This window comes from Aquarana catesbeiana, linkage group LG04 (genome assembly GCF_042186555.1).
Source record: "Aquarana catesbeiana isolate 2022-GZ linkage group LG04, ASM4218655v1, whole genome shotgun sequence".
Classification (NCBI taxonomy): domain Eukaryota; kingdom Metazoa; phylum Chordata; class Amphibia; order Anura; family Ranidae; genus Aquarana; species Aquarana catesbeiana.
The window spans coordinates 672,148,172-672,171,414 of record NC_133327.1 but is presented as its reverse complement, the minus strand read 5'-3'; the positions used below and the strand labels follow the sequence as shown (position 1 = coordinate 672,171,414).

The 23,243-nt window shown below is 43.3% G+C and overlaps 1 protein-coding gene across 2 annotated transcripts in view; it reads left to right on the top strand.

The window, feature by feature from the left end:
* The window catches only part of TRMT6 (tRNA methyltransferase 6 non-catalytic subunit), a 73,433-nt gene that overhangs the window by 23,021 nt on the left and 27,169 nt on the right, over positions 1-23,243 (top strand). For both annotated transcript variants that reach the window (XM_073628616.1, XM_073628617.1), the window contains exons 5-6: positions 5,611-5,694; positions 12,688-12,812. In XM_073628616.1, the coding sequence (XP_073484717.1) occupies positions 5,611-5,694; positions 12,688-12,812 (209 nt within the window). The remainder of the gene's footprint in view (positions 1-5,610; positions 5,695-12,687; positions 12,813-23,243) is intronic.

Below are 23,243 nucleotides of genomic sequence, written 5' to 3'. Positions count from 1 at the left end.
CTTGGTTGACGACCCCGGAACCTGGAGAGGAGAGGCGGCATTTAATGGAACTGGTCTGGCAGCGTAGAAGGTTGGGTAAGTGGATCATCTTTTCTGTGTCCCCTGCTCCTAAACAAGCGATTTGGCTCTTGCAGTGGCGATGCAGCCAAACCACAAGGGATCTCTTTTTTTTTTTTTTTTTATTTCCCCAAAGTTGAGCCTTAACTCTAAAGTACAACAGAAATGTATACATGCCATAAATATTAATCATGCAATCCAATCTCAGACCGTAAATGAATAGTAAACAAGGAAAATGTGTGTAGGATTTCCTTCTGTTCCACAGACATAAGCAATTATCCTATTCAGCAGAGGTATTAGTCACCCACAATTTACCTGTCTAATCTAAAAACCTTTTCATGAAATGCGTCAGTGTTTGCTGTTCATGTTAATGCTTCAGTAGACTGTTTTCCTGTTCATAAATAGAAAACTCTTAAGATTACCAGCTGACTTTTTTTTTCCATATATTCAATTGGTATTAATGAAAGTCAGCTGCTGTTTTGCAGGAAAATCTTCCACAATGTTATAAATGAATGATGACTTGTCATACATGGATCAAAAACAAGATTCTTCACTATGCAATAATCCTCCAACTCGGATAGTCTTAAAGTAGAATTACAGCCTAAACCTAAACGAATATTAAAAAATGTCCCCTCCCACTTCCTAACATTTATGCTGACTAACCTGTGTATAAAACGTGTATATGCACTTGCCTGTTTTCAGCCCGCTCCAGTTATGTGATCCAGCTCCCCTGTGTCAGCCAGTGGCAACTGCAGGGGAGAGGAGAGATCTCCGAACAACGGCTGGAATTTATCCCTCCCCCTGCGGTTGCCGCTGGCTGACACAGGGGAGTCGAACCGCATGACCGGAGTGGGCTGAAAATAGGTTAGAATGTACAGGTGCATATCAGGAAATTTGAATATCAAAAAGTTTATTTCAGTAATTTTATTGAAACTCGTATATTATATAGATGCGTCAAACACAGAGTAATATATTTCAAGTATTTCCTCATTTTAATTTTGATGGTTATGGCTTAGTTATTGAAAACCCAAAATTCAGTATCTTAGAAAATCAGAATATTACATAAGACCTATAAAAAAAAAAAAAATAAATAAAAAAGGATTTTTAAAATGGTTGTATACCCTTTACAACCACTTTATGCTACAGGTAAGCCTAAATATAGGCTTGACTGTAGTATAAAGTGGTTGTAAAGGGTTTACAACCACTTTAAAAATCCTTTTTTATTTAATTTTTTTTTATAGGTCTTATGTACGGTTTAGGAGATATCCCCTGTATTTGCATGTGCTGACGTCATCGGCACATGCGCACTTAAGCTTGTTGTACTGTGCAGTTACCGGCGGCTCCCGCGCATGCCTGAGTGACGTCATCGCGCCTCAGGCCAATCGCAGCGCTGGAGCGGTGAACGAGGACCGCTGCGGGGGTTCGGTCTCAGGTAAGTAACTCATAATGAGCTAGTATGCTATACATGCTAGCTCATTATGCCTTTTGTCTTGCAGGGTTTTTTTTTTGTTAATTTTTTTTTAAAGGGTTTACAACCACTTTAATATAGAAATGTTGGCTTACTGAAAAGTATGTCCATGTACAATATAATATGCACTCAATACTTGGTCGGGGCTCCTTTTTGCATGAATTACTGCATTAATGAGGCGTGGCATGGAGGTGATCAGCCTGTGGCACTGCTGAGGCGTTATGGGAGCCCTGGTTGCATTGATAGTGGCCTTCAGCTTGTCTGCATTGTTGGGTCTGGTGTCTCATCTTCCTCTTGACAATACCCCAAAGATTCTCCATGGGGTTTAGGTCAGGCGAGTTTGCTGGCCAATCAAGCACAGTGATCCCATGATCATTAAACCATTATTGGTACTTTTGGCGGTGTGGGCAGGTGCCAAGTCCTGCTGAAAAATGAAATTGGCATCTCCGTAAAGCTGGTCAGCAGAAGGAAGCATGAAGTGCTCTAGAATTTCCTAGTGGAGGGCTGAGCTGACCTTGGACTTGATAAAACACACTTGACCAACACCAGCAGATGACATGACTCCCCAAATCATCACTGACTGTGGAAACTTTACACTGGACCTCATGCAACGTGGATTCTGTGCCTTTCCGCTCTTCCTCCAGACTCTGGGACCTTGATTTCCAAATGAGATGCAAAATTTACTTTCATCCGAAAAGAGAACTTTGGAGCACTGAGAAACAGTCCAGTCCTTTTTCTCCTTAGCCCAGGTCAGACGCTTCTGACGATCTCACTGATTCAGGAGGGTCTTGACGCAACGAATGCGATAGTTGTAGCCCGTGTCCTGGATATGTTTGTGTGGGGGCTCTTGAAGCACTGACACCAGCCGTAGTCCACTCCTTGTGAATCCCCCCCCCCCCCTGCAAATTCTTGAATGGCCTTTTCTTCACAATCCTCTCACTGGTGCGGTCGTCCCTGTTGCTTGTGCACCTTTTTCTACCACACTCTTTCCTTCCACTCAACAGTCCATTGATATGCTTGGATACAGCACTCTAAACAGCCAGCTTCTTTAGCAATGACCTTTTGTGACTTACCCTCCTTGTGAAGGGTGTCAATGACTGTCTTCTGGACAACTGTCAAGTCAGCAGTCTTCTCAATGATTGTGTAACCTACTGAACCAGACTGAGAGACCATTTAAAGGCTCAGGAACCCTTTTTTCAGGTGTTTTGAGTTAATTAGCTGATTAGAGCATGACACCATGAGTCTGCAATATTGAATATACATGAGTCTGCAATATTGAATATACATGAGTCTGCAATATTGAACTTTTTCACAATATTCAAATTTTCTGAGATACTAAATTTAGTTTTTTTTGCTAGCTGAAAGCCATAATCAGCTAAATTAAAAGAAAGAAATGCTTGAAATATATTGCTCTCTGTGTAATCTATATAATATATGTTTCACATACTGAAATTAATTTACACAGGTTGGTCAGCATAGGTGTCAAAAGGGGGGAAGGGGACACTTTTAAGACTAGTTAGGTTTAGACTGGAATTCTACTTCGAAATGGGAATACATTTTATTAATAAAGGTGCTCTAAAGAGCAGTAGAGATTGGTAAAGGGTAGCTAATCCAAAGCTGCTTGTCTGCAGTAACCTGAAAACTAGATACTGTGGTTTATTGTAGGCCACCATTGCTGTATTGGTTTTTCTTTGTATATAATGGAGCAGAGAAAACGTGGCGATATTGTCCACAGTAAACCAAATCCTTCCGTTTTTAAACCTATGCCAGAAATGTACTGTTATGCCCCGTACACACGGTCGGATTTTCCGATGGAAAATGTCCGATCGGAGCGCGTTGTCGGAAATTCCGACCGTGTGTGGGCTCCATCGGACATTTTCCATCGGATTTTCCGACACACAAAGTTTGAGAGCAGGATATAAAATTTTCCGACAACAAAATCCGTTGTCGGAAATTCCGATCGTGTGTACACAAATCCGACGCACAAAGTGCCACACATGCTCAGAATAAATAGAGATGAAAGCTATTGGCCACTGCCCCGTTTATAGTCCCGACGTACGTGTTTTACGTCACCGTGTTTAGAACGATCGGATTTTCCAACAACTTTGTGTGACCGTGTGTACGCAAAATAAGTTTGAGCCAACATCCGTCGGAAAAAATCCTAGGATTTTGTTGTCGGAATGTCCGAACAAAGTCCGACCGTGTGTACGGGGCAATAGAATGTTATATTGCTTGATATAGGCAAAGTAAAGTTTTTTTTTTCCTTTCCGTAGTGTGGCAGATGAGCAAATTGCCATAATATGACATGTTAATCTGTGAATGTACGTTACTGGAAAATAAAGTTGGCTTTCTGGGTTCCGATCTTCAATTAGACTTTATTCATCTTAAGACATCTCACGCAAACTTGTCCTACTGATGCATTTCATTTAGAAAAAACTACTTTGAAAAACGAGTGTGCGAGACATGAGGAGCCGCCTTTTACTTTCTGCTGATTTTATGCTCCATTGGTGGAAACAAAGCCATTCTTGTGTGAAGCTTAAAGTCCTCTAACTAAAGTGCTTTTTCGGTTTTGGTTAAAATGGAAAATGAGTAGAACCTCAAATTTTATTTACTAGAACACAGGAGGTAAAATAGCTCTCCAGAAGAACCAATTGGCAATTTCAAAAGAATCCCTACAAGGTGTAGAGTCTCTCAAAACCATAACTCCAAACTATAGGATTTTAACTCACTTTTTCCTGGTAATCATTGTTACCAAAACAAAATAAGTAGAGATCTTCTATATAAAATCTTTACAGTAAAGAAAAGAAGTAGAGGGGAGATCTCCCAAAGTGGACACAAATGTCATTGACCTCTATCCTGGAGAGGATTTCACTTTGCTTCAGGATATTTTCTAGTACTTCCTATTTCTCCTTGAGACTGCATTCACACTTGAGCTTCACGTTTTATTTTTTTTTTCTAGAATTTTGTGGTGCATTTTTTTAAGCCCCTTTTGTGAAATTTTGTGCTGCTTTTTTAAAGAGTTTTTGAGTGTTGGCTTTTTTTTTTTTTTTATTCACCAATATCATCTGTTTCCCCATTTATTGCAATGTTTTTCAGCAATTATCCGCGTTTATTTAGAATTAATTTTTATTTTTTTGTTAGGGGTTAATAAAAAAAGAAAAAAAAAAAAATATATATATACCCCTAACAAAAAAAATAAAACTAGTAAGTAAAAAAAAAAAAAATTATATTGGGGGTTAGGGTATCATTTATTTATAATTTGTTTGATTTTTTTTTTCATTTAATTATTGCATTTAAGCAGAAAGACGCAAGAAAACATTTAAAAACTAGCAAATCGCAAGTTTCGATGCATTTCTATGGGGGGAAAAAAAATTTCTAAAAAGGCACCAATCTACCCAAATTGAGCTACAAAAAAAAAAGCTCCAACTTTTTTGAGCTGCAGACGTTCGACTTCAGGCGACTTGGAGTGGAAATGTGAACCAACTCCATAGAGAATTTATTCATATTTTTCTTCTCCAGCGTTTTGGATCTTCGAGCTACAAAATGTTTCGGTATGAATATGGCCTAATGCCAACAACTAATGGTTGGGTAAAAAACTGAGTTTATAACTTTTCCCCATTCTCTTCAAAACTAGAAAAGTTTTGGCTGAAGTTCAACTTTAAATGATGCAATAAACTTGTCACTACCCTGTTTCCCCAAAAATAAGACCTAGCGTGATTGTCGGTGATGGCTGCAATATAAGCCCTACCCTGAAAATAAGACCTACAAGGACTTTAACTAGGGCTTATTTGGGGGGTAGGGCTTATATTGCAGCCATCACCGACAATCACGCTAGGTCTTATTTTCGGGGAAACAGGGTAATAAAGGCTTAGGAGATCCACCATCTGCTTTATATGAGAAAAAGTGAAACTAAACAGGTCTTCTCCTATCAGCCTCCATATAGTGAATCAATCTGCCCACTTTTGTTGGAATAGGTTCATTTAAATGTAGATGAAATCAGTTGATTTCTTTTTCTAGCTCATTTGTACCTTTTTGTTGTTTTAAAAAAAGAAAAGTAAAGTAACATGATTTTCTTCAATCTCCAGATACGATCCAAATATCTCAATTTTAAAGCCATCTTCGAGGATCCTTGCAATGATGTATTATGCAAGAGAGCCAGGGAAAATCTGGTAAGGGGACTGTGATTTCTGGTATTGTGCCTGGGGGAAAAAAAGAGAATTCTTGATAAATACACTAATACCTTGGTTTGCGAGCATAATTCGATCCAGAAACATACTTGTATTTCAAAGGACTCTTATATGTCAAAGCAAATTTTCCCATAAGAAATAATGGAAACTCAGATAATTTGTTCCACAACCATTTATTCATATAAAAATGATCAAAATATGAGCAAAAGCTCAATACTGTACAGTACTGTAGTAGGAATACTGTACTGTACCTCCTATGTTTAAAAAAAAAAAAAAAAAAAAAAAAAAAAAAGAATCAGTTTTAATGTAAAAAAAAAAAAAAAAAAAAAACAATTACGCTCGCTATGTTAACCACTTTCCACCCGCCATATAGCAGAATGATGGCGGCAAAGTGGTTGCGATATCCTGACCGGACGTATGACCGGGGGCGTGCATCGCGGTGGCGTTGTCTCGGCGTGTCACTCTGACACACCGCAACTCCGATCTAGGTAAGGAGTCTTTGACGGTGTAGATGTAAACAGGAAGAGCCGTTTATCGCGTCTGACAGACGCGATTAGAGGAGAAAACTTTTTTTTCTTCAAATTATTTTTTTTTTCTATTTGTTTTGCAAAAAATAAAAACCCCAGAGGTGATCAAATACCACCAAAAGAAAGCTCTATTTGTTGGAACAAAATGATAAAAACTTTGTTTGGGTACAGCGTAGCATGACCGCGCAATTGTCATTTAAACAGCGCTGAAAGCTGAAAATTGGCCTGGGCAGAAAGGGGGGGGAAGTGCTCGGTATTGAAGTGGTTAAGGAGTCTGGAGCTCATCCATGTAAAGCCGCTGGTGTACAGTATACAGCGCTATATGTGGCTCCCAGCGCTTCCTGGAGAACTCTGAGACACTCGTGAACTGTTGACATCACTTCCAGGTGCTCCGAACGCATATTACGCCCGCCCCACCCAGCTGGGAGTTTCTTTGGGTATCTCCCACAGCTTTCACTGTACATATAAACAGCAGCATTACATGGATGAACACCAGACTCCTTAACACTGAGTGTAATTCTTTTGTTTTTACAGTAAAACTACTACTCGTATATCGAGACAAATTTTTTTTTTTTTTTTAAATGCTCGTATACCCAGTTACTTGTAAACCAAGGGATTACTATAGTCAGGTAATTGGTAGAGTATGGTGTTTGCTTGAGGTTTTTTGTACATTGTTTGCTGAAAAAAAATGGATCTTTCGTACAGCTAGCCATTGTACACAATACATGTGTAGTAACTGCAAAATCAGCTCATGCAAGCACTATGGTTCCAGCTGTCGTTTTTCCATGCTAGGTGCACCTTGTCATTTTTTGCAGACCTGATAATGTGCTGCAGTACAGCTGTGGTCAAAAGTTTTGAGAATGACACAAATATACATTTTCACAAAGTCTGCTGCTTCAGTGTTTTTTGTCATATGTCACTATGGTATACTGAAGTATAATTACAAGCATTTCATAAGTTTCATGAAGTTTATGCAAAGTCAATATTTGCAGTGTTGACTCTTCTTTTTTGAGACCTCTGCAATTCTCCCAGGCATGCTGTCATTAAAATTCTGGGCCACATCCTGACTGATGGCCGCCCATCCTTGCATAATCAATGCTTGGAGTTTGTCAGAATTTGTGGGGTGTTTCTTTGTTCACCCACCTCTTGAGGATTGACCACAAGTTCTCATGGGGATTAAGGTCTGGTGAGTTTCCTGGCCATGGACCCAAAATGTTGATGTTTTGTTCCCCAAGTCACTTGGTTATCATATTTGCCTTATGACAAGGTGCTCCATCATGCTGGAAAAGCCATTGTTCCTCACCAAAGTTTTCTTGGATGGTTGGGAGAAGTTGCTCTCGGAGGATATTTTTGTACCATTCTTTATTCATGGCTCTGGTCTTGGGCAAAAAGTGAGCCCCCCACTCCCTTGGCTGAGAAGCAACCCCACACATGAATGGTCTCAGGATGCTTTACTCTTGGCATGACACAGGACTGGTAATAGCGTTTACCTTTTCTTCTACAGGCAAGGTTTTTCTGGATGCCCCAAACAATCGGAAAGGGGATTCATCACAGAAAATGACTTTAACCCCAGTCCTCAGCAATCCAATCCCTGTACCTTTTGCAGAATATCAGTCTGTCCCTGATGTTTTTGCTGGACAGAAGTGGCTTCTCGACACCAGGCCATCCTCCAATAAGTCTTTGCCTCATTCTGCGTACAGATGCCCTCACACCTGCCTGCTGCCATTCCTGAGCAAGCTTTGCACTGGTGGTACCCTGATCCCGCAGCCGAATCAACTGTAGGAGATGGTCCTGGCGCTTACTGGACTTTCTTGGGTGCTCTGAATCACAAATGCATTGGATCACATCCAACTCTAAAACAACATAAATGTTTTTTTATGGATTTAAAGCAGAATTCCACCCAAAAATTGAACTTTTCGGAATCCTCCGGTGTCACATTTGGCACCTTTTTAGGGGGGAGGGGGGAGCAGATAGCTGTCTAATACAGGGCATAGATAGCCGAGCCACCTGGAGGTATCTACGCCACTTCCGAAGCCCCCCCAGCTGTCTTAGGTCCCATAAGACAGCAGGGTCCAGTGGGATATCGCGCATGCGCAGTAGGGGAAACAAGAAAACAGGAAGTGAAGCTGCAAGGCTTCACTTCCTGATTCCCTTACCGAAGATGACAGCGCCTCTACCTGAGAGTTGAGGGATAGATCGGCTTCGGGTGCCAACATTGCGGGCGCCCTGGACAGATAAGTGTCCTTATTTTAAAGGTCAGCAGCTGCAGTATTTGTAGCTGCTGACTTTAAAAAAATTAATAAATAAATTAGGCGGAACTCACTCCACCTTCTTTTTTTTTTTTTTGTTTTGTTTTTTTTGTTTGTTTTTTCGTGCCAAAGAGGGACCTTGCAATTATTTGCAATTCATCTAATCACTCTTCATAAGATTCTGCAATATATGCAAATTGACATAAAAAATGAGGCAGCAGACTTTGTGAAAATTTTATATTTGTGTCATTCTCAAAACTATTGGCCACGGCTGTAAATTTATATAAAGGTAATGTGCTGTTGTAGTTTTCTTAAGTGCCCTAAGAATTTTTACAGTTGAGATGGTTGTGTGCTGCTCAGAGCAACAACTTGGCAGCTTTTTAGTGCACTGTACCTTCCAGATTTGGGAGGCACTCCAGAAGTTTAATATCGTAATGAGCTGCAGTTGCTTATTTCATTTTTCTGTAGAACGTTTCCCTGTAGTCATCTTAAAGTGGTAGTGAAGTCTTCAAGAAAAACAAAGTACCACCCCAAATCCCCCCCCCCCAAGTTAATGGCATGCATCGCATACTACCACATTATGAAAGACCTCCAGCGGTGTACTGTCAAGGCGTCCATCTTCACCCAGTCTTCCTTCCAGTTTCTGGATTGACAACACATTCAGTATGCCCTCATTCCAGAACATAGTGCACATGCGCCGGTGATGTCACCAGCAGCAGAATTTGTGAATATCTCCTAAACGGTGCACATTTAGGAGATAATAATTGTACCTACAGGTAAGCTTTCTTAAATTCACCCAAGTGACCAAGCAGCATTTAATACCACTGTAAGGCCCCATTCACAATATCGCGCAGTTGGAACAAACGTTCCTGATACATGATTTTGACATGCGATTTTTACGCGTTTCTGCACTTGAATGAGCTGCCCTATGCTCGTTTGTTAACCCGAAAAAGAAGTCCCTTTTTCGGGGGTGACAAGCTTCATGTGATTTGTAAAGGAGCGGTTTGCCACGGGACAATTTCGGCAGAATCGCATCACGTTTGGGGTGCCATTGTAGGGTAATGGCACCAAAACGTGTGCAGAGCGTTGTGCTGCAATTGCCACGCAATTTGGGATTTCGGCAGAATCGCAGCTATCCTGCCCGCATTCCCAAATCATGAGATTGTGAACAGGGTGTGAGACTGGTAACTCAATTCTGTTCCCGCTTGTAGCAGAATCTAAACTTATCGTTTTAAAGACAAATTCAAGTATGGATATTTTTATATACCTACGTTGGTCCAATAAGACCCCCTTCACACTGGGGCGCTTTGCAGGCGCTACAACGCTAAAAATAGCGCCTGCAAAGCACCCTGGAAGAACCGCTCCTGTCTCTCCAGTGTGAAAGCCCCAATGGCTTTCACACTGGAGCAGTGCGCTTGGTAGGATGCTAAAAAAAAGTCCTGCTGGTGCTCCCCAAAATTAAGACCCCCAATACTAGCCCCTACCCTTTCCCACTCAGTGTCCCTGTCCGACGCCCTACACAAACAAACCTCCTTAATCCCAACTCTAAAACCTCTTTCTCACCTATTCCATAACCCAAAATTCCAACCGGGGATGAATATTCAAGCCTTTAGACGGTGGTTGAATAAGGGCTTATTCAGAATAGGTCACTTCTTTACCTCATCGGGCCCTATCTCCCTAGGGGATTGCCTAAGCAAACTTGAGATGCCTGACGGGGAGCGGTTTCGCCTCTCCCAGATCAGGCATTTCCTCCACTCCCTCTGGATGGATAAATCGTCCGTCCCCCCCCCCCCCAACCCCACCATCTATGAACAGTGGTGCTCTAATCTCATGGATCAAAGGGGTGGTATTTCACTCATTTATGCCTCACTAGCGCAGAACAAGACTATGCCTGCCTATGCTTGGGAGTCTGACCTGGACCTCCGCCTGAACTTGGAGGATTGGTTCTACTCCTTCAGACGATCCTACAAAGGTATTTTGAACACAGGCTTAGTAGAAGCAAATATCGTTACACAATCGTATCTTATGACCTGGGCCAACATGACCCTATCATGAAGGAAAAAGACGTAAATAGTACATCAGCAATAAACAAAAAAAACAAAACTGAATAAAACTGATTATAAGAGCACAGCTAGGGATCTTGAATACCTTTAAGTTAGGCAAGTTGGAGTGTTGAGGGAGCGGTGTGTATACCGCTCCACCACCTCTCCTGCCTATTGAAATGAATGGGCAGCGCAGCTATAACTCCGGCAGAGCGCTGCTGCAGCAGCGCTTTGCGGGTGGTTTTAACCCTTTCTTGGCCGCTAGCGGGGGGGGTAAAAGCGGCGCTTTACCGCCGACGCACCCACCGCCCCAGTGTGAAAGGGGCCTTAGAGTCAATGCAACTATGCATGATCCATGAATAAATAAAAATACTAATGCGCAAACCAAGTGAATAATGGACTAAGCAGCTGCCAACATAAATCGTGTTCCCACACAGTGCTGATGATATAATGAATAATGTGGCGCTTACTCAATGTGTAATGTGGTAAACGATGTGCAGCTATACACAAAATGAATGAATTGCAACACAAATCATATTGTAATTGAAAGATATTAACCGCTTCCCGCTAACCTGGCGCATCTGCCACCCGCATATCTGCATCTATTTGTAAACCATTTACTGTGTTGAGAATGTGCTCACTGCACGCTCCCAGCACAGCAACTAACATGTAACGGACAGCTCCCGATGCATACTTGCAATCGGGAGCTTTTCCAATCATGTGACCTCTATGACCATCGCAGTGGTCACATGATCAGAATGCCCACATCCCCCTACTGGCATTTCAATCTAGCTAAAGGGCTGAGAGGTGGGAAGGGGTTAAAAATTTTTCCTTTTTTTTTTTTTTTTAATGTGTTATTTTTTTTGTAAAATGCAATATGGCAACCTGGAGTTGTTCTGTACACAGATGGTATACAGAACGCCCCGCAGAAATGTAATTTCTTGCTTCTGTGAATGGCTTAATGGTTTTTCCCAGAAGTCTGCACTAAGATACAAGTTAGATTTTTGGCATCCCCTGCACCAAAAATGTCATCTTTGATGAGATGCAGCCCCCTGCCACATTAGAACCCTGCCAAATGCAACAGCTGATTTGATCCTTATAAAGTCGCTCCCATTCACATTCACTTTGCACATGAGCACAGAAAACCTGCATCAAAATTTTGTTTAAGGCTGGGTTCACGCTGTGTGCGGCTCGCAGCAGGGGGTCCGGTGCGTCCCCGTTCACCGCTTTTAGGTCCATATTGCGTCTAAATTTTTGGCTAAAATGAGCCAAAGACTCGCAGGACTTTTCTGCAGTGAGCTCCGCGGCTGCCCCGGACCTGTGTGAACTGGCTCCATTGAGAGCCGGTCGCACTCTCCTGTTATGTGAATTGGATGCGGAGAAACCCGCATCCAATTTGCAATAGTGTGAACTCAGCCTAAAACCCTGCAATGTACATAGATCACCCAGAGGGGATTGTTATTCATTATTTTTTTTTTTTTTTTTTTTTTTTAACAAATGTGGACTTACTATTTAATCACTCTTGCTGCCTGTGTCTGTATCAGATCTAATTACTGTGTGGCTCTCACCTGCAGAGCACTAGGCTGAGAGACCCAGGGATTGTGGGATATGTAGTTCCTTCACTGGAAGTGTAAATTCTTAGACTACAGACACAGGTTATGCATTAACCTGTGCAATGCCATGTGACATGCCCTGTGTTTGAAGAAACTTCCGATGCCAGAATGTGAAGGTTTACTCTAATAAAGGCTACAGTGCAACAAATGACACCATGAAAATACTTTAATCAATGTTCATCTTATGCAGGTGAAAAACACAAGGTGCAGGTAGAAAGGTTTATAATGCCTTTTTAGGTATATCAGAAATAATCAACATTCTGTTGAAGATTATGCCTGGAATGTTTAAAGCCTTTTCTCCCATAAGTCTACACAGAGCTTGAAGTGCTTGGTGTTAAAATGAACCTTATTACAGCATTAACTCATTGTGTGATGACAGCATTTGGTTCAGATCCCCGAGGAAATAACTTTTTTTTATAGTTGGTCCTGAATGGCTACAGTGCTTTTCTATCTCCTTTTTTTTTTTTTCCTCCACAATCCAATATCTATCAAATGCAAATTTCCCATGGAGTGGAAACATGATGGTTTTCTTTTATCTTGCCAGCCAGCTTCGTTATGATACATTGGCACAGATGCTGACGTTGGGGAATATTCACGCGGGCAGTCGAGTGATTGTCATGGAAACCTGCGCTGGTTTAGTGCTGGGTTCTGTTATGGAGCGCATGGGAGGTAAGACATTAAAGCAACATATATTGTACATTAAATCTGTTCAAACTTCGAAGCATTGTTAAAATGGGCGGAAACCAAGGCCATGGTTAGCCTTGACACAGCTTGACGTAAGACTTCCAATTTAAAGCGATTGTAAACTCTAACTTTGTATCATAAGCTTTGTATCATAAAAAATTCTACTCTAGCTTTGTATCATAAAAAATTCTCTCTTTTTTTTTTCATACTTTGTTGTGGCAGTAATCTCCAGCAGCTAGTCATGTCTACTTGCATACAATGTCGGGACATGATCCTCTAGAGCCCAGGGCAAATCTGCACCCCCAAGATGTTTGAGCAGAAGTCCCCCACAAAAACGCTGACCATTAATTTGCATGCTTACCCTCTATGTATAAATTACCCCTCCTCCCAGTACAAATTTGCTCCCCTGCTAAAATGCTTGTAAGCATATAACTCCCCCATCCCCCTAGCTCAAATGCCCCCCTCCAAAAAAAATTCTCACCTTCTAGCACCAACCCTCTACCCCTAAAATGTCCCCTCCTAGCAAACATCTTCTCCCCCTCTTCAGATCTCTCCCCCGGCACAGAGTCCTGCTTAATCCCCCCCTTTCAATACAAATTTCCCTAAATGACCTCTCTTGGCACCCCCCTCCCCAAAATTTCCCCTCCTAGAACAATACTTACTCCCTGCCGCCCTCCAAATTCCCCCTTCCAACACAAATCTCCCTCACCCCCAATCTCCTTGTTGTGCCCCCCCTTCAGCTCACATGATACCACAGTGCCTAGGGCAGTTTCCTTTTTGCCCACCCCTTGTTCTGGCCTTGCTTGCATACACTTCCAGCAATGGTTGCATGGAATTTCTTAGAGCAGATGTTCTGTTGGTGTGAACAGTGGACCAAGCTTGCAAATGTGTTTCAAATGGCTACTTGCAGTCTCCATCGGAAACCCATATGATGGGGTCAACCTTTTATGGATTTATAGATATTCAAAAAATTTTAAACATGTTGAAGGGGAACTTAAAGCAGAGCTTCACCCAAAAAAGCAAGTTCTGCTTTAAGGCCCCCTCCCCGGCTCCTGGTAAAGAAATGGCACTTTTGGGACCTGATTTTGACAGGTATCCGCTCTGATCGCCTAGGCCAGGGGTTGCCAAACTCTGGCCTGTGGGCTGGATGTGGCCCTTTCCTTGCCTTTTATCCTGCCCTTGGGGCACTATTTCTTCCACTTCTTATATGGGGCACTATTCCTCCATCTGATGCCAATGATGGTTCACTATTCCTCCATCTGATGCCAATGATGGTTCACTATTCCTCCACCTGATACCAATGATGGGGCACTATTCCTCCATATGATATCAATGATGGGGCACTATTCTTCCATCTGATATCAATGATGGGGCACTATTCCTCTATCTGATATCAATGATGGGGCACTATTCCTCCATCTGATATCAATGATGGGGCACTATTCCTCCATCTGATATCAATGATGGGGCACTATTCCTCCATCTGATATCAATGATGGGGCACTATTCCTCCATCTGACATCCAATGAATGGGGCACTATTCCTCCATCTGACATCAATGAATGGGGCACTATTCCTCCATCTGACCCCAATGAACGGGGCACTATTCCTCCATCTGACCCCAATGAATGGGGCACTATTCCTCCATCTGACCCCAATGATGGGGCACTATTCCTCCATCTGACCCCAATGATGGGGCACTATTCCTCCATCTGACATCACTAATGTAATTTTTTTTTTTTTTTTTTTTAGTCCCACTGACCACCAAGCCTATGGCATTGTTTACTCCCACCAATGCCAGGGCATTTTCTACTCCCGCTGGCCGTAGTTGACAGGCGAACCTGATTGGGAAGCCCGTGTGAAAGGGGCCTCAACCCTTTCGCCACCAGGTCCGTACGTCGTACGGACCTGACAGCGGGGGGCATTGCACACAATCCGGATGCTGCAGCCACTGGGTATGTGTGTGAAATTGACAGGCAGACTCCTGCCTGTCAGGTGAGAGCATTCGGGCGGCTCAGCTGCCGCCCGTTTGCTCGCACACATCCCCGGAACCGGTGCTTACTGGGCTCCGCTTGCCCATCGGCAGGCTCGGGAGATCCATGGTTGGTGCCCGGCGGGTAGAGGGGAAGGAGAGGAACGGACACACGTCTGCTCTCCTCCTTCTTTTGACCCGGAAAGCGACGTGTCTGAAGGTCACTTCCCCGTGAAGCTCTCGGTGTCCACGGCTCGCTCAGCCTGGAAATAATGTTTTGCAATGTGATCTGCATTGCAAAACATTTAGTGGAGCACAGGGGGGCGGGGGGGCCTGCATGTCTCGATAAAGAGAACCGATCACCTTAAAATCATCACATAGGGGACTTCCTAAAAATGCATTGTAAACACAATCTGGTCTAGCAAACCCCCCTTCTCAATGGCACACAAAGCCATTTGACTTTCGGCTGTAGCCATTTTGATTAGCTCAGCATGAAAAGCGCTTTTCCTGGAGCAATTCAGTTCCTGGTAGTAAAACTGAAGCAAACCATTAACTATGGGTGGCAAGGCACTGTCAAAAGATCTCAGGGATAAAGTTGTGGACAGGCACAAGTCAAGAGATGGATACAAAAAAAAAAGAATTCAAAGGCTTTTTTAATGCCTAGAAGCACAGTGAAGTCTTTTATTAAGTAAGAAGGTATTTGGTACAACACAGAACCTCCCTGGATCAGGACGTCGCTCCGAACTGGATAAAAGAGATAGGACTAAACTGGTCAGAGAGGAGACCAAGAGGTCTACAGCAACTCTGAAGCATTTGCAGGAATTTATGACAGAGTGGTCATTGTGTGGATGTGACAACAACATCACAAATTCTCCACAAATGGGGCTTATGTTGGAGGGTGCAAGAAAAAAGCCACTCCTCAAGAAAGGCCACATGCAGTTATGACTGAGCTTAGCCAAAACGAACCTTGAAGATTCTGAGGCCACATGGAAAAAGGTGTTATGGTCTTATGAGTCTAAGGCCCCTTCCACACAAGGCGGATCTATTTCAGCGGAGTCCGCCAGCTCAGCAGAAGATCTCTCCATTGATTTACGATGAGCCGGCGGATGACGGGTCCGTCTCTGCTCACTGAGCGGGGAGGGGCACTTCGAGTGCCGCCGTTTTCCTATGGAGAGATCAGACGAAAACGGACAGCATGTCCGTTTTTATCAGATCTCATCCGATCCGCCAGGACGGATGGTGACTGTATCGCCATACGTCTGATTTTAGTGGATTGAATGGCAGACAGGTGTCACCGGACACGTCTCCACTGACATCCGTCTCCCCATAGGAGTCAATGGTTGGCCCGCTCAGATCTGCCTGAGAAACTGACAGGTGGATCCGAGCAGGCTTGTCATGTGAAAGGGGCCTAAAATTGTATTATTTGGCCGCAACACCAAACAATATCTGGCGGAAATCCAATACAGCTCACCATCCAAATCACACCAGTCCTACAGTAAAGAATGGACAGTGTAATATCCTGGTATGGGAATGTTTCTCTGCGGCAGGGACTGGAGCACTTGTCGGGATAGGAGAAATGGATGGGGCAAAATATCATCAACTTCTTGAGGACAATCTGCTGCCCTCTTCTAGAAAGTTGTCAATGGGAAGAAGGTTTACCTTCCAGCATGACAATGACCCAAAGTACACAGCAAAAATGAGCACTCAGTGGTTGATAGGGGAAAAAGGTGAATGTCCTTGCATGGTCTAGTCAGAGCCCAGACTTAAACCCCATTGAAAATCTGTGGAATGACTTGAAGACTGCAGTCCACAAACTGTCACCATCAAACTTAACTGAAATTGAGCAGTTCTGCAAAGAAGAGCGGGTAATATTGCAAGGTCTTGATGTGCAAAGTTAGTAGAGATATCCCAACAGACTAAAGGCTGGAAATAAAGCAAAAGGTGGTTCAATAAAATACTGACACAAGGGGGTGATTTTTAAAAAATTTTTTTCCAACTCCGTGATTTCTGTTTTTGAATTTTTCATTTTTTTTTCTGACATATTGGTGAAAGATCTTTCACTTGGATGTTATAAGTTGCATTAAGTAAATACAGCTGGATAAAACAAAAACTGTGTCTTCATTTCAGGCTGCACAGCAACAAAATGTGATGATTTTCTATCCCCACTCTATACCTTTTTAATGCCTGTGTTTGTCACATCTACATTGCTATTAACAAGCACTCTCCATGCATTTGGGGTTTTTTTTTTCTTTTTTTTTTTTACCCAAAATTGTACAGGTACTAAAGCATTTTAGAAAAATATGCTGGCCATTATTCTTTCACATTACAAGTGGAAGATTTTCTAACGTTATAACAATGTTCTTTTCTACAAGTGCCTCTTGTGTTGAGCACATTTACAATTCCGAAATGGATTTGGAAGTCTGGCTATCCTAGCCCGGCGCTCCCCTTCTTTTGTAATATTGATGTTGCCTGCGTCAGCCCTTTCATTGATGGCTATGTTCAGAGCGGAGTTAAATCTCTGTGTCTCTAAGTAAATATACAGCCTGGAGCCAGGATCAGTCCTGTTGCAGAGATGTTGGAACACAATAGGACACGAAGATCATTCATGTTTTTCCTTTGTTGCTCATATTTGTAGAGAACACAACCGTGGCAGGTTCCTAGGACGTTCATAAATTATGGAATGGATTGTGTAGGTAATGCATAGGATATACTGGCCTTGTCTCTCTCCTGGTTTGCAGGGTTTATGTAAAGAAAATTGTCATTGTAAAATGTACAGACCTTGATGGATCACTAGAGAATTAAAAGGTAGTTGGCTTAAAAGAAGGCCTCCTTTTCCAAAGAGACCCTGTTGTGTCACTAGATCAAAACGTCAAAGCTGTATCTGGGAACCTCCCCGCTTTTGATTTTGAGGATGTGACTTATGAGGCTCGATCTACCACAAATGGTGGGAATGCCCCTGGATAAGGGATTTTGGAATGGAGTCTTTTCAATGCTCCGGCAGTTTGTTGTTGTTTAGTCGTGTCCGACTCTTCGTGACCTCATGGACCATAGTGCGCCAGGAATTTCTGTCCTCCACTGCCTCCCGGAGCTTGCTTAACTTCATGTTCGTTGTTTCGATGATGCCATCTATCCATCTTGTTTTCGTCCTCCTTTTTCCTTCCATGTTTCCCAGCACCAGGGTCTTTTCCAATAAGTCCAGCAGTTTATTGGACTGCATATTTCACAGCAGCCCCCAATATGTTTACTTAACGATGAACCCATCAAGGATATTCCACGATGTTCACAAAGACTAATATTCTTCCATTTCTAGGCATAATTCTTTCTAGGGATAATTCTAGGCCATAATTACCATCGCCGGAGCGTGGAGAAATCCCACGGGTCCTTGGCATAGGTTAAAAGGGAAGTTTTGTGGATAATCTTCTTATAACACGCACCCCAAGTTTAGGAGGGAATTTTAAGGAAAAAAACTTACATTTAAATTCCCGTCAATGCAGCCTCATCAGTTTCCATCTGTAGCCTTGTCCATCATTGCAGCGTTGTCAGTGTCAGTGTAGCCTTGTGAGTGTCCATCTGTAGTCTTGTCCATCATTGCAGCCTTGTGAGTGTCAAACTGCAGCCTTGCCCCTGTGTCATTTGCAGAGCTGCCGTTTAAAAATGGCGCCACCACTCTCGGCGGGACTGCGAGTGCCGCCGAGAATGGCCGAAAGCCGCCGAGAGTGGCTGAAAGCCGCCAAAAGGCTCACAATCGGTGGTGGATTGGCGTATAACACGCACCCACGATTTCCCCCTGATTTTAAGGGGAAAAAAGTGTGTGTTATACGCCGATAAATACGGTAGATCCAGTGTTTGGTGGAGAGCTCCAGATCTGATTCTTCTTTTCTTCCTCTTTTTTTTTTTTCTTCGCTCTTCTTTCTCCTTTCTCTCTTATGCACATTGACTGCCTCTTCCTCTACTTTTCAACAGGAGTATTATACAGCCCTGGCCAAAAGTTTTCAGAATGACACATAATATTTTCACAAAGTCTGCTGCTTCAGTGTTTAGCTCTTTTTGTCAGATGTTACTATGGTATACTGCAGTAAAATTACAAGCATTTCATAACTGTCAAAGGCTTTTATTGACAATTACATTACGTTTATTCAAAGAGCCAATATTTGCAGTGTTGACCCTCCTTTTTCAAGACCTCTTCAATTCACCCTACTATGCGGTCAATTAAATTCTGGCCCACATCATGACTGTTAACACAAGTGAGAGGCGCAAAACCAATCTTGTAAACAATATACCTAGAGATGAAAATGCATATAAGGAGGTTAAACGATCTCCAATAAAAAGTCCATAACGCTAGCAAGGGGTTAATAACAAAGTACATCCAATAAGGGCAGCCACCTCAAGGAAGCAGAAGCAGGTTCGAATGAGCAACTGAAAAAAAGGAAGGAAAGGCGCCTCTAAGAGTAGGAGTATAAATGCTATAATGGCTCAAGACAAATGGCAACTTACAGAAGATGCATTAAAATGGGCGCATCTGTAGTAAAGGTAGAATTTCCCAAAGAGCTCCTGTCGGTGAACGTCCCGTTCAGCCGCCGACTCCCACCAGGTATATTGTGTCTCGCTGTCAGGAAGTCGGCCGTATGGTGGAATCGGTTCGAAAGTGAGGCTTGGGGCGCAGAGGAGGACGGCATGCAGTGATGACGTCACTGGAATGCAACGCGTTTCAGAGCGTGTGTACTGCGAATGGCCCGGCAGTCGCACTCCTTTTTCAAGCTGTCTGACAGCTTGAAAAAGGAAAAGTTAATTTATTTCAGTAATTCAATTCAAAAAGTGAAGCTCATATTTTATATAGATGTGTTATACACAGAGTGATATATTTCAAAGCATTTCTTTTTTTTTTTTTTTTTTTTTTTTTTAATTTTGATTATTGCTTACAGCTAGTGAAAACCCAAAATTCAGTATCTCAGAAAATTTAGAATATTACATAAGACCAATAAAAAAAGATTTTTAATACAGAAATGTTGGCTTACAGAAAAGCATGTCCATGTACAGTATCGTATGCACTTAAAAAAAACAAAATTTAAACTCCGCAGCTACAAATACTGTAGCTGCTGACTTTTAAAATAAGGAGACTTTCCTGTCCAGAGGGCCTGCGATGTCCTCACCCGAAGCTGACCCATCCCTTGGCTCCCGGGTGGAGGCGCCGGCATCTTCAGTAAGGGAATCAGGAAGTGGAGCATTGCGGTTTCACAGCCTGGTTCCTTACTGCGCATGCGCCAGTCGTGCTGCGCATTCTGAGTGGTCGCTTCTGTCTTCTGTGACCTGTGTGTCTCCCAGAAGCCAGCGGGGTGAGGGAGGAGGTGCCGGATGCGGCGTAGATCACCGTGGATACTTTCACCAGAAGTGGGAGAAAATACCTGGATTAGACAGGTATCTGCTCCCCCCTGAAAGGTGCCAAATGTGACACCAGGAGAGGGGGGGGGAACCGGATCAGCGGAAGTTCCGTTTCTGGGTGGAACTCCGCTTTAATACTTAGTTGGGGCTCCTTTTGTATAATTCACTTATCAATTCGGCATGGCATGGAGGCGATCAGACTGTGGCACTGTTGAGGTGTTATGGAAGCCCAGATTGCTTTGATAGTGACCGTCCGCTTAGCTGCATTGTTTGGTGTCTCATCTTCCTCTTCACAATACCCCACAGATTCTCTATGGGGTTTAGGTCAGGCGAGTGTTCTTGCCAATCAAGCACAATGATACCATGGTCAATAAACCAGGTATTTGGCATTTTGGCAGTGTGGGCAGGTGCCAAGTCCTGCTGGAAAATGAAATCCGCATCTCCATAAAGCTGGTCAGCAGAGGGGAGCATGAAGTGCTCTAGAGTCTCCTGGTAGAGGGCTGTGCTGACTTTGGACTTGATAAAACCACAGTGGACCAACACCAGCAGATGACCTGGCTCCCCAAATCATCACTAACTGTGTTGCATTTCATTTGGAAATCAAGGTTCCAGAGTCTGGAGAGGCACAGAATCCAAGTTGCATGAGGTCCGGTGTGAAGTGTCTACAGTCCGTGATGATTTGGGGAGCCATGTCATCTGCTGGTATTGGTCCACTGTGTTATCAAGTCCAAAGTCAGCACAGCCAGGGCCGGACTGGGAATGAAAACCAGCCCTGGAAAAAATGTCATACCAGCCCCATAGCATTATTATACCAGCCCAACAGCATAACGTCATTATTTTCTCGTTCATAAAATGGAAAACCATGCATTTTAAAGCACATTTAAAGAGTGCATTATATATAGATAAGACACATATAAAAGCACATAGGGCTTTATATATATATATATATATATATATATATATATATATATATATATATATATATATATATATATATATATATATTGTGTGTAAATTACAGGTAAAAGTGGAACAATCATCAAGAACAGTCCACTTATTGCTATGGTGATATATATTGCCAGAATAAGGAATAATCAAAGAACTTTACTTCACCTGGACACGGCGCATCTCCGATCGGCAGGAGGGCTCTGTGATTGGCCCTCCTGATCACATGACGGCTGTCTCGAATCACAGCTGTCATGTGATGTAAATAGAGAGCCGTTTTCTAGGCAATCGGCTCTCCTCTCCTCACACGGAAGTTGTCGGAGAGGAGAGCGGATCTCTGCAGCCGGCCAGTGATCAGTGAGTTTGAGCTGTTTTTTACAGCTTTTTACACATTGATCACCAGCCTACTGTCCCCACACATGTCCCAACACAATGTAAACACACAAAGTCCCCAAAACACTGTCCCCACACACATGTCCCCACACAGTAAAAACACCTGTCCCCCACATATGTAACAGTAAAATCATATGTCTCAATGATCATCTGCACACATGTCTGTGATCACCTGCGCACATCTGTGCATGATCATCTGCGTACATATGTCTGTGATCACACAAACCAACTATTATACACTTAACAGGATTTTTTTTACCAAAGACATGTAGCAGAATACATTTTGGCTTACATTTATGACAAAATTAGATTTTATTGGATTTCTTTTAAAATAGAAAGAAGAAAATTTTGTTTTGTTTTTTTCCAAATTTCCGCTCTTTTTTTCCGCTTATATCGCAAAAAATAAAAAACTGAGTCGTGAATAAATACCACCAAAAGAAAGCTCTATTTGTGTGAACAGCGTTGCATGACCGCGCAATTGTCATTGAAAGTGTGACAACGCTGAAAGCTGAAAATTGGCCTGGGAAGGAAGGGGGTGAAAGTGCCCAGTAATGCACACAAAAAAATAAAACAAATTGCCTGCACACCACTCTGTCCCTTAATGCCCACCTCCTTTTTATAGGGCACACAGTGTATAGGAATGTATAATGTAAAACATGGTGGGATTTCCCCACCCAGGGGAAATACAACTGGGCAGTGGTGGTGCGTCCATTGCACCCATCAATCTTCAATAGACAGATTCATGCATTGCAACTATTGTCGCTGCTGCCGCCCCCTATTCAGGTGTCCAGCCCCTTGTCGGGCATCGGGCATCTCAATTACAGCGGCATGGGTGTTTTTAGAAGTGCCCGATTAGAGCCGTCGGCTCTAATAGGCTTCCAAAGTGGTAAACAGCGGGCACACTGCTGTGCGTTCGCTGCTTTCACTGTGCTGTGTTAGGAAATCAAATAAATCGCTTCCCTAACACTGACCCGCCTCTCAGCCAATCAGGTGCACTGGGTCTGGTTACCTGTCACCTGATTGGCTGAAGCGACAGGCGCTGTGATTGGATGCCTATCGGAGGGAGCGTGGAGCAACGCGCTGACCTGAGACAGGTAAGTGCTGGGCGGGGGGGACACTGGCAGGATTTAATGGGCAATTTGGCAGCAATTGATGGGGCAAACTGGCAGCAATTGATGGGGCAAACTGGCGGCAATTGATGGGGCAAACTGGAGGCAATTGATGGTTACAGTGGCTGCGTTTGATGGGCAGAGTGGTAGCGCTTAATGAGCACAGTGGTGGCAATTTATGGGTACAGTGGCTGCGTTTGGTACAGTGGCAGCAATTGATGGTACAGTGGCAGCAATTTATGGGTACAGTGGCTGCGTTTGATGGGCAGGGCACAGTGTTGGCAATCTATGGGCACAGTGGTAGCGTTTGATGGTATACAGCTTTTCAAAGATAATCTGGCACTTGAACAAAACATGGAAGAGAGAAGAGAGGGAGAGAGCGGGGGGGGGGGGGCAGAGAGAGCGGGGGAGAGGAAGAAAGGGGGGGAGAGGGGGGGAGAGGAAGAAAGGGGGGGAGGGAGAGGGGGGGGGAGAGGAAGAAAGGGGGGGGAGGGAGAGGGGGGGGGAGAGGAAGAAAGAGGGGGGGAGAGGAGAGGAAGAAAGAGGGGGGGGGAGAGAGGAGAGGAAGAAAGAGGGGGGGAGAGAGAGGAGAGGAAGAAAGAGGGGGGAGAGAGAGGA